Here is a 12,649-nt window from a genome sequence, read left to right as displayed (position 1 = left end):
ACTGAACAGTGCGGTAAATCCACGCTGGTGCATGCACTGAGCTGAAATTTTCAAATTTACGTCCCAGGGCTTTCTTGGAAAGTAATCGCGAACACAAAATTAAATTGACTGCCCAGGTAATCTAAAAACTACGTAATCACTCATATCGAAGTCTCAGAAATGTTTTAATGATAAGTACAGCGAATGACGTGTTACACGGGTCACGATTTACGACGAGATCAAGGCTCGACGAAATTTTTTAACTGATTATTGATACACATGTAGTCTTGCCTAACTTTCCTTCATGAATTACGCATATAGATAATTCGATTGCTATATTATGGACACGTTTTCTATTTCGTACATGGATAAGGAAAAATTAATAAAGTCGAGAAGCAAAACAATCCAAATGCGTTGAGAATTTTCGTTGGGCTTAACGTGTTTTCAACTGACTATACTTGATGCAAAGTGACACCAATTTCCTTAATTTATTGGGCTCTGCTGTTGTCAAAAAGGCAGGAAATAGCACGCAGTGCGCAATAAGTGCACCCAGTTGTAAACATGATTAATATTACATTAAATTAATGCATCACAAGTCATCGAAGTTGGTGGGGTACAACATTTTTTGTTATAAAAACACAGGCGTTTGCTGGCTGGCCAGCACTGTATTTAAGTTTCTGAGACACCTTTGACAAAGCGCTTTTCGTCGTCCAAGAGCACTAACATGTCAGAAAAAACTACAAGCGTCGTCCGTGGTGAAGAATTGGCATTCCCAAAACCGGGCGACGAGGTGGTGATTTCTGGAATTGCCGGGAGATTTCCAGAGTCGGATAACTTGATAACTTTTCGAGAGAATCTTGTCAACAAGGTTGATCTTATCACCGATGATGATCGCCGTTGGAAATCGGGTAGGTGAATAGTTCGTAAGCGCATTCAATATGAGCCTGACATTGCAATTAATAAGTCAATGTTGGGGTTCTTATTCTAAATATGGTAGATTATCCGGATGACTCATTTTCAGAAAATCCGGATATTCCCCAACGAACTGGGAAGGTGAATAATATTGAAAAGTTTGATGCGGAATTTTTTGGAGTGCACTTCAAAGAAGCTCACACTATGGATCCCGCAGCAAGAATGATATTAGAACATACTTACGAAGCTATCATTGATGCTGGTGTGAATCCTCGCCAACTCCGTGGAACTAATACTGGAGTCTTCGTGGGTGCCTGCTATAGTGAATCAGAAAAATCATGGCTGTATACAGATTTTCAGGTCAGAACATTATTCAATGTTCGATTATAAACTTCATAAAAATCAACGTATTGCTGGACTCTCATTAATACTAGTTGAATTCAGACGTAATTCACAGGATTCCTGTTCCCCCACCCTAAGTCATGCAATGTGTTTCAGTAATGTATATCAGTAATGTCTAATGAGTGATTCGTTATTTCTTATTAGTGTGTTTCGCAATTCACAATTAGTATCATACTGTACAATTATTACCTAAATCATTTTGTCCCATTAACTGAATCCTTCAGGTACTACGACTCGCAACTAATTTGAATATTAGATTTATAATCTGAAGAGGCAGTGATCGTAGAAAGTGTGTGATTTTATCTGATCCCTTATCATTAAATTTGATCTGCCCGACGACTTACTTATATTCTTCTTTAGGCAAACGGGTTGGGTATACCGGGCTGCTGTCGTGCCATGATGGCCAATCGAATCTCTCATTGGTTGGGATGTACAGGGCCGAGCTACACTGTGGACACCGCGTGCAGTTCAAGTCTATATGCCATGGATCATGCGTATAAAGCGATTAGAACTGGAGAATGTCAAGATGCCATTGTTGTTGGATGTCATTTGTGCCTACATCCACATTTATCACAGCAGTTTTTTCTCCTTGGTATGAATTGCTGGTTAACATAAATGATATATATTTACAAGTCTTCTCATAAAAAAATATAAATTAAGACGGCCAAATGAAAAATATGAAACTCTTTCATCATCCAGTGGAGATTATTCAGAAATTCGAAAAGACGAGCGGAGTATAGATGTATAATTAGTACAAATGGACAAATGTTTGTAATTGTCAATCCACGATAGATTCATGCGGGTGAATGTATAAAAAATGAGGCAGTCGCCAAGAAATAATCCATAACTAATATAAAAATTCTAACACGAGGCACCAGATACATCACGAATATACGTAATAAATGTTAATGAATATATGATCAAATGTTTTTGAACATTTTGGTCATTCGGATTTAACTAATGTACAAGGTTGGAAGTCTTCAGTTTCTCCTCTGGGGAAGCATACCGTGTTCGCGCATTCTTAGTCGAAATAAAACGGTAAGACAATTTGAGGCCTTTTCACATGTTCTTTTAACAAGAAGCAACCGTAACTACATTTTCTTGTTACCCTTTGAAGGGTTTGATTCTTTATTGCAGAATCAGAGAGAAAGAGAGAGAGAGTAAGAGAGTATCTTACTGCCTGATGAAAGATTTTTCATTTGCATTTGTGACTATGTTTATAATACAATTCTGAGGTCAAACAGTTCTCGGCACAGTAGAAAAGTTGATTAATGATTTTGATCTATTCGTCAGGAATGCAAGGTATCGGTACTTTATACTTGATAAGATATGTATTCTTCAACTACGTCTATTTCATTATCAGGCGTGCTTTCCGCTGATGGTAGCTGTAAGTCGTTCGATAATGAGGGAAACGGCTACTGTCGTAGTGAAGCGATGTGTACAATTTATCTTCAGAAATCCAAGGATGCAAGACGAATTTATGCACATGTCGTTCACACAAAAACAAATTGTGACGGTTACAAGGAAGAAGGAATTACCTTTCCGTCAAGTACAATGCAACGTGTTCTTCTGGAACAATTTTATGAAGAGTGCAAGATTTCACCATCAAAATTGGCCTTCTTAGAGGCGCATGGTACTGGAACCAAAGTGGGTGACCCTGCCGAAGTAAACGCTATTGAGAAAGTATTCTGCCCTGGACGAACAACTCCACTTCAAATTGGTTCAATTAAATCTAATTTGGGGCACACCGAACCAGCAAGTGGCCTTTGTTCTGTCGCGAAGGTATATGATACTCAAAGGTTGAATCGTTCATTAATTTGTTTCTACGTAAGATGTAAAAATTCCAAGATATCCAGCATGTTCAACAGATATCGATGCTTTTTAAAATACATCAAAGTATCATCGTTTCGATCAGATAAATCAATACAGAACTGTGCTTACCAACTACTGTGAGGTGAATATGTATTGTTCAATGTCTAATAATGACAGATGAATTTTTATTAAAAGGTTATCCTTGCGATGGAGAGTGGAATCATTCCGCCAAATATAAATTATAATCGTCCCCGTGAAGAGATCGAAGCATTGATGACAGGTCGCATTCAAGTTATTACCGAACCGACGCCATGGAAGGGCGGTTATGTTGGTATAAACTCTTTTGGCTTTGGTGGTGGAAACGCACACGTTTTGCTGAAATCAAATCCGAAAGAGAAAATTAATAATGGTGCACCTAATGACGACATGCCTAGACTTGTTGTTGTATCTGGACGGACGGAAGAAGCTGTTAAAACTTTGTTGAATGATGTATGTACTGTTGAAACTTTTTTCATGATACAGAACATTGCTGATTGAGGTGGCAGATAGATTTGTGCTGCATATTGAACCGTATCCACTTGCGAACATATTGTATTTCCATTTCTTTTCCATCTTTTATCATAATACTACGTCTAGAAGAATTACATCAATACTATAACACACACACACGCACACACACATATATATATACACATTATTTCATAACTACAATATTAATTTGCAATGGTAACATTTAAAAGCAGTCAGCCTTGTATAGTGAGTACAACTGTATCCCTGAATGATTACAGCTTGAAAGCAGACCAGTGGATGTGGAATATATCGGTCTTATTCACAACATACATGCTGAAGAGATTCCTGGTCATTTATACCGTGGACACACTATATTGCCAGCCCGAGGCATAGCACAAAATAACATACGAGATGTGCAGTATTACCCTGGTGAAAAGCCACCGATATGGTTCGTGTTCTCTGGAATGGGATGTCAATGGGTTGGGATCGGTAAGTGCAAGATTGTTATGTGATTCTCGCGTAACCCATAAGACCAATCAATTAGGTGACATGCTTGTCGTTCAGGGATTCTTTCTCATAATTCTAGTATCCGAACAAATTGTATAAGAACACATGCCAATTTATTCATGTTTGCATTCAACAGGTAAAAGTTGGATGAAAATTCCCGCATTTGCTGCGGCCATCCAAAAGTGTGATGCCGCTCTCAAACCTCATGCTGTTGATATCATCAACATTTTGACCAACGAAGATCCAAAAACGTTTGATGATATTATCAACTCGCGTATTGGCACTGCAGCGATCCAGGTATAGTCGTTTTTATGAGCCATGCTTAGATCGAGCCAAAGGAAAGATTGTGATACTTTGAGTAATGTTCCGTCATGACATTCTTACGTTTATTGTAATATTTAATCACTCTGCTTTTTTTATGAGTGTATTCTTCGATTCATTTATAGATTGGTTTAGTAGATGTACTGTCATCGATAGGAGTTATACCAGATCATCTTACTAGCCACCTAGCAGGAGAGTTAGGCTGTGCGTACGCTGATGGTTGTCTGACCGCGGAAGAGACTATCCTAGCAGCATACTTTGGTGGTTTGGTATTGGCAGAATCCAGAGCAGATTGTCGAAGCCTGGCAGCTGTAAAACTGAATGCCGTAAAACTGGGAAATATTTGTCCACCTGATGTACGTATCGAATGCTCCCATGGTCCAAAAGGTTCGATAATCAGTGGATCCAACGATGCGATAACGAAATTCATTGCGAAATTACGGGTAATTTACATCGCCTTGTGAGACTCTAAAATTATCTACATTACAGACTAATACTCTCATTCTCGGTAAATAGTGTCTGTTAATCAATAAAATAATTGCAGGCATTAGGCAGGTGTTCATTTTAGTAATCTTCATTCCATTACAGGCTGATAACATCTGTGTCAAAGGCGAAGCTCGCAACAGCATTATCTACCACACTGGCGACGTGGAAGCAGTGCGCCAAAAAGTATTAGCTCATTTGAAGAAGATTATTCCGGATCCAAAATCTCGTAGCCAGAAATGGCTGATTAACTCCATCTCACGGAGTAACCCAACAGACAGTTCGAATTGCTTATTTTCAGCTGAATACTACACCAGCGGTTTATTTACTCGTACTTCGTTTGGAGAAATATCCCATATATTACCGAAGAATGCAGTAACCATTGAAATAGCACCACATAATCTACTTCAAGTTGCTTTATTGGGGTCCTCAAATGACAAATTGACCCATATCGGTTTAACGAAATGTAAAAATGTTGACAACATCGACGTTTTACTTGATGCTATTGGAAAAATGTACGAAGTTGGATTATCTCCCAAATTGAGTAAACTTTATCCCGATGTTCAATACCCAGTTAGCCGAGGAACTCCTATGATTTCTCCACTGATACGTTGGGAACACTCAGAAGACTGGTACGTAGTTCGTTTGCAGAAACAAGACAAACTCGATACTGGAAACAGAATTATTAACATCAAACTGATTGACGAGGAGTTTGAGTGGATGTCAGGACACGTCATCGATGGAAGAAATTTGGTTCCTGCGACCGGGTACCTAGAACTAATTTGGCAAACTGTGGCAATGATGCAAGGAGATGAGTATATGAAAGTTCCGGTAGTTTTTGAAAACGTAAAATTTCACCGAGCAACTACAATTCCAAAAGATAATGCCATTAAACTGCAACTAATGATTCACAAAGGTCAGATTTATTCTCGTATGGTGGTAGTCATTGCATGTGAAAAATATGTGTCAATGACAAATATGAAGACACGTAATAACACAGCTTTATCTATACACAGGGTCAGGCAGATTTGAAATTGCTGAAGGTGATACCAGTGTTGTCACTGGCTTTATTCGAGTTGTTTCAAACCCAAGTCAAGAACGCGTCAAAACTGATGTACTTCATTTGAAAGAGGAAAAGTTTCACCTAACGAGTAGAGATATCTACAAGGAGTTGCGCCTCAGAGGCTATCAATATTCAGGTTTGTGTCGGAGTCTCACTGGGGCGTCCTTAAAAGGAAAAAGGGGTCGGATAGCTTGGCACAAGAACTGGGCAGCTTTTATGGACAACATGCTTCAAATGAAAATTCTTTTAATTGACACCCGAGGACTGTTCGTTCCTACGGGTATTCAAAAACTGGTAATAGACACAAAGATGCATATACAACAACTGAACTCAATGCCTGACGAAAACCAAGGTAGGACTTACACTTCCGATGAAAAGCATGTTGATAATATTTTTCGCAATCATTTTATCGAATTATCATTCCAAACTGACGATTTTTCATTACTTGTTTCTTAGAATTCACAGTAGAGGTTTACAAAGATTTAGACATTATTGTATCCGGTGGAATAGAAATACGAGGACTAAGGGCCAATGCCATTGCTCGCAGGAGGCCAGCAACAGATCCTGTTTTAGAAAAACATGCGTTTGTAGCGCATCGCGATCGAGCTAAGACGGAAATAGAAGTGATTACTTGCATCGCTACACAGATAGTTCTTGAAATCCATTGTGGTATCAAAATAAAAACATGCGAACTAATAGATAACGCGTATGACGTATCTCCTGAAAATTTGATATCTCCTTTGATTCGAAAAGTTTTGAACAACTTACCGTTACTTCAAGCGGACTTGAATGTCTTCGCACCCCTGCACAAGTTTTCCGATGATGCCTTATCTTCTGATATTAAAATTTCTCAACCAAAAAAATTGTCAACTGAACTTATTAATGCTGCCTTGATTGTCACCCATGGACTTCTTTCTGACAGAAATGCAAAATTGCTGAAACAAATTCATGCAGCAATGAGAGACGGAAACTTCATGCTAGCTAGAGAGCCGCTGGACAGTAACGTTGACGTTATCCGAAATATGGTAGATGAATACTTCCACATCATTCTAGAAAAATGCACATCCAGTGATTTGATCATTTTACTTCGTAAAAAAGAACAGCGGACAGGATTCACTACCGTTGTCAGAATCAACAACGATGAATTCACCTGGCTCGAAAATCTACAGGCTGCGTTAAAGGTAGAAAACAAAAAAGCTGGTCGAACCACTGAACGAATACTACTTGTCAGCGAGGGAGATTTACAGAGTGGACTTATGGGATTAGTCAATTGTCTCCGAAGAGAACCAGGTGGTGAAATCATTCAAGGTTTATTGATTCAAGACTTAGAAGCTCCGGAATTCTCTCTAGAAAATCCATTCTATTCCGAACAATTGAATTTGGGTTTGGCCCTCAATGTTCTGCGTCCTGGAGAACTGTGGGGGTCTTATCGGTTTTTCCCCATGGAACCGTTGATATCAAAACCCGTCTTTCACGCGAGCCTCAGCCAGGCTACGCGTGGCGATTTAAGCTCGGTCCAATGGATCGAAGGTACGATTCAGCCCAACAACCAAAACAGGGACATCATTCAAGTGCATTATTCATCGATAAACTTCCGCGATGTTATGCTACTCACTGGGAAACTAGCACCTGAGGTTATCACCAGCAGAAGGATGTTACAAGACCGCGTATATGGATTTGAATTTGTTGGAAGAGATGTAAATGGTCGTGCCGTTATGGGATTGACTGAAGCTGGAGCTTTTGCAAATCTATGCATGTGCGACAACGATCTTCTTTGGCCTGTTCCGGATAACTGGACTCTTGAAGAGGCAGCTACCGTTCCAGTTGTTTACGTAACAGTCTACTATGCGCTTATGTTAAGCGGTAAGATGGAAAAGACGGATAAGGTGTTGATTCATGCTGGAAGTGGTGGCGTCGGACAGGCAGCCATAGCGGTGGCGCTTTACAAGGGCTGTGAAGTTTTCACAACAGTCGGTACGCAACGAAAACGAGATTTCATCAAGAACCAGTTCCCACAAATCGATGATGACCATATTGGAAATTCACGAGACACAAGTTTCGAGCAATTAGTTTTGCGGAAAACGCGAGGACGAGGAGTGGATATCGTTCTAAATTCTTTAGCAGAGGAAAAGTTACAAGCGTCGGTTCGTTGTTTAGCAACGGGCGGAAGATTTCTGGAAATCGGAAAATTTGATCTTGCGGCCAACAACCCTCTTGGCATGGAAGCTTTTCTGAAGGGCATTAGTTTTCACGGAATCCTCTTGGATAATTTATTTAATGGCTTTATCGAAGAGAAAAAGATAATATGGGCCATGCTGACTGAGGGCATAAAGATTGGCGCTGTCAAACCACTCGTCCGGACTGTATTTCCAATGGACCAGGTTGAGGCGGCACTTAGATATATGGCAGGCGGAAAACATATTGGCAAGGTTTGTTAATTGTTTTTCTGCATTACTTCGAATAGTCGCGTGCCGTTAGAAATGATCAGTTTTCGCTTTAAATTATCAAGCCCCCCTATAAAGAATATTATGTGCGTAATATTACTTATTATGGCTTACGGAATTGGTCTGTATGAACTTATACAAATTTTGCTGAATCGCGTACAATCTTACTCGAGCTCGTAATAATTGACACTAATTTCACTCCGAATAAGAAAATTTGCATGAACTCCACACGACTTGGTGCAAATTTTGCATGAACTCGAATTGGATGAAAAAAAATTGGAAAAAAGTGGTTTTCCATCGCAAATTGTGAAATGTTATACGAAAAATATTAAAAATTTTTAATGCGTCGTAGAGCGAAATTTAGATGGCGAATAGATCAGTATACCTACAACTAATGATCGAGAGAGTGTGTAGGATACTGTTCTAGACTGTAGGTAAAAATCTAATGGTTCTTTCATCACCTTCGGTGTAATTTTAATTTAGAAGCAAGACAGGAAGTTCACCATTCAACATATTTTTCTAGGTGATAATCAAAATTCGTAACCAGGACGAAGGATCTCAGTCTCTTCGACCTCCGGCTCTTCCTCGTTATTACTGCTCGGATGATGGTAGTTATCTCATTCTTGGTGGTCTGGGTGGATTCGGCCTTGAGCTAGCCGATTGGCTTGTGCTGCGTGGAGCAAAGAAACTAGTCTTCACATCTCGCAAAGGAGTCAGTTCTGGATATCAATGTATGAGAATTAACCTTTGGCAAGAATACGGAGTAAAGGTCGTCGTCGTAGTGGGAAAAGATGCCTCGACATACGAGGGATGCGAAGCTATTTTGAAAGAAGCAGCGTCACTTGGACCAGTTCTCGCAATTTTTAATTTGGCTGTTGTACTCAAAGATGCCCTTTACGAAAATCAGACAGTGGAATCATTCGAAGAATCTTTCAGAGTCAAGGCTTGGGCTACAAAGCAGATGGATCAATTATCAAGAATATTGTGCCCGCAACTCAGGCATTTCGTGGTGTTTTCGTCGGTATCTTGTGGAAGAGGTAACCCGGGACAAACGAACTACGGGATGGCTAACTCTATCATGGAAAGAATATGCGAAAACCGAGTAGCAGAGAAGTTGCCCGGCTTGGCTATACAATGGGGAGCCGTCGGTGATGTCGGACTCGTTGCTGAAATGCAGGAAGATAACAAGGAAGTTATTATCGGCGGTACCCTGCAACAACGAATATTGTCTTGTCTGCAAGAACTCGATGGTTTTCTGAATCAAGCATCTCCAGTAGTGTCGAGCATGGTAGTTGCTGAGAAAAAGTCCGGAGGCGCTAGGGCAGACATTCTTGCTACAGTCGTAGATATAATGGGTATGAAATTTTTTTTTCTAGCTGTGATATTGTGCTTTGAGTTATGGGAAATTTTCTGCCATCAATCAAGTATACGGTCAAATTTTCGGCCAATCATTTTTTACAGGACTCAAAGACCTCAAAACAGTTAGTCTGCAAACGCCGTTGGCTGAACTTGGAATGGATTCAATGATGGCAGTTGAAATCAAACAGACGTTAGAACGTGAATTTGAAGTATTTCTAACCGCAGCGGACATTCGTGGTCTCAATTTTGCAAAGTTGCAAGAAATGTCTTCGAAAAAGGCAAATGGAAGCGAGGAAGACCAAGGGTCGCAGCCCAAAACCGATGAAAACTTGAGAGGCATGCAACTGCTTATTCGAAATCTGGGCACCGTTGAACTGAACAGAAATGTCTGCGTGCAACTAGTAACAAGTGCAAAAGGAGGAGAAGAAGTCTTCATGATACCAGGAATTGAAGGAACTTACTCTGTATTTCAATCGTTGGCTGTTAAATTAAAATCACAAACAACATGTTTGCAGCTCGGAATAAATTGTTCGAATTTGAAGACTATCGAGAGTTTAGCTGACTTTTTAATGCCTGTAAGTGACCTCTGTAGAATTTCACACGAATGCATCAGCGTATGAAGTTCGAACAAGCGTCACCCTGTATTAATTACCCGTAAAAACTTTCAGCATCTTCAAGCAAGAAATAAGGGTAGCCGCAACTTTGTGATCGCTGGGTATTCTTTCGGAACATTAGTGGCCATCGAGCTTGCTAGGCGTTTGGAGTCTGAAGGCCTCAGCGGTCGTCTCGTATTGATTGATGGTTCACCTGACCACATGAAGGCACTGTGTAATCAGCACCTAATCTTAGATGATGAGGCGCAGTTACAATCTATTTTGTTACTGGAATTAATGGATACAATCGGTCCGTCCATCAGAGCAAAGGTTTTACTATTTATTGACTTTATTGTTTCATAAGCTAATCGTTATATACAACTGTTTAATTTTCGATGCCCGGTTTAATTATAAGCAACGTAGCCTTTCATGATCCTTAGAGAACTGTGTATGAATATTTTGTTAACTAAAGAATTACCCCGTGGCAAGATATATCGTATATTAAAATCATCATTTTATATTTACAGCTTGCGGTAGATTTACGAAAGTGCGTTACCTGGGAAGAAAAGTTGATAGCGTTCACGAATAATGTACCTGCGGATAAAAATTTGAAATTCACAGTAGAAGAGCAACAGGCCATGTGCTCATCTTTTTACAATCGTATCAAAGCTGTTCTGAACTACAACTTTCCATCATCGTCATGCCTCAACACACCAATAACCTTAATCAGACCTCAGATTCAGTCCGTTCGTACAATAGCCGAAGACTACGGACTAGGTTCGGTGAGTTTATTTGATAACAGTTTTCTCGTAAGTTGTACAATTTTGGCAAGAGCACCAATGCAAAGTATACATCTCAAATGATTTTTCCATTGAAATGTGCAAATTTACCAATAACGGGAGAATTTTCTCAAAACTTATCGTTTTCCTGCTTACAGATCACTTGCAAGAAAGTGGAAATATGCTACGCGGCGGGTGACCATGTCACGATGTTGGACGATGACATTTGTGCACAGGCTATTGATGTCAATTTCTTCACAAATAATGTCATATGCGAATCAAATGAGGCTCTACATTAAAATCAAGACTTCGTTCGCTCGAAGCACATGCATATGGATATAGTCAAGTGGTTGTAAATTTAACGCAGTGATTACGAATTCTGTAACATACCTACTTGAGCATTTGAATCATATGTGTATCATTACCAATACGTTACATAGTGATTTCCACACAATAGTGTGTTCATTAAAGATGATAAACAAAATGAGTACCAAACGTATAACACAACCAAACAATGAACCTTTCTCATTGGTATATCTGACACAAATAATTGTTTGAATGTGAACTAATTATACCACACCTTGGCAACAAAGATGACACAACTCAAAAATTGGCATTTGTTGGTTAGTACTACATTTCGATTTCCGAGATTCGAATCTATAACAATGCGAAGTGACACTTGTTGTCTGAAAAGAACGAAACTTCTTGATTGTACTGACGTTTCGGACGATTTTGTATATCCTATTAGAACCGGTATATGTCGGCTTTCCGTGCATCGATCGTATGGATATAGGGCTTAAATGAAAGCTCTAAAAATCTATTACCAAATGAAACTTGCCGAATGAATTGCTTGAATAACAAATATGTGATAATATTTTCGCCGGGTATGAATATTATTGTTAAAATCGTATATCATGTATTCTTTTTGTTGCGTGGTTTTAAATAGTGGTTAAGCTTGTCTTTTTTTATACGGTCTATGGAGATTCAAGGACGTTTATGTTAATTTCTGCAACCTCCGTATTTCTGACGGAGGTAATTGCACATTTAAATGCTTTTTTGTATAATTTTTAGGTAACTTGGTATTCAAAAATTCTTCAAACTATGTCACAATTATTATTCGCTACGCAGCGTTTTGAAAATGTCATCAAATTCGTTGTTTAATGTTCCATATCCTGAATTTACAAAAAAAAAAAAAAAAAAAAAAAATGCAAATTGCAAACTGCATTGCTTTGTTCAAATATTGTATATTTACTAATAAGATTTATTATAATATCGTTTTGTAACTTTTAATTAGACATGGAACACCGCAACGCAATGGAGAAATCTCTATAGTGTGCAATAAATGAAAATAAGGAAAGCAGGGCTTTGTTAAACAAAATTGTGAAAAGTCATAGACACCTTGGCATGAAATACGAGTCAAAAAATCTCGCTTCGTCCTACACACACGCGAAAATTGCTCTTCAATTTATAGGAACAGAATTGTGC

General features: G+C 39.1%; 1 protein-coding gene across 1 annotated transcript; it reads left to right on the top strand.

Moving 5' to 3' along the window:
- Positions 1-602: 602 nt before the first annotated feature.
- Positions 603-11,728, top strand: LOC124407525 (fatty acid synthase-like). The gene is made up of 16 exons (XM_046883757.1): positions 603-887; positions 1,001-1,251; positions 1,654-1,885; positions 2,657-3,075; positions 3,301-3,594; positions 3,894-4,104; positions 4,259-4,419; positions 4,569-4,886; positions 5,032-5,842; positions 5,943-6,341; positions 6,446-8,418; positions 8,957-9,788; positions 9,895-10,367; positions 10,461-10,715; positions 10,913-11,167; positions 11,323-11,728. Exons 1-16 carry the CDS (start codon positions 704-706, stop codon positions 11,461-11,463), a joined length of 7,209 nt encoding a protein of 2,402 aa, XP_046739713.1. The 5' UTR covers positions 603-703; the 3' UTR covers positions 11,464-11,728.
- Positions 11,729-12,649: the final 921 nt, after the last annotated feature.

The sequence above is a fragment of the Diprion similis genome, chromosome 6 (genome assembly GCF_021155765.1).
Source record: "Diprion similis isolate iyDipSimi1 chromosome 6, iyDipSimi1.1, whole genome shotgun sequence".
NCBI lineage: Eukaryota > Metazoa > Arthropoda > Insecta > Hymenoptera > Diprionidae > Diprion > Diprion similis.
This window is presented reverse-complemented; position numbering and strand designations above follow the sequence as displayed.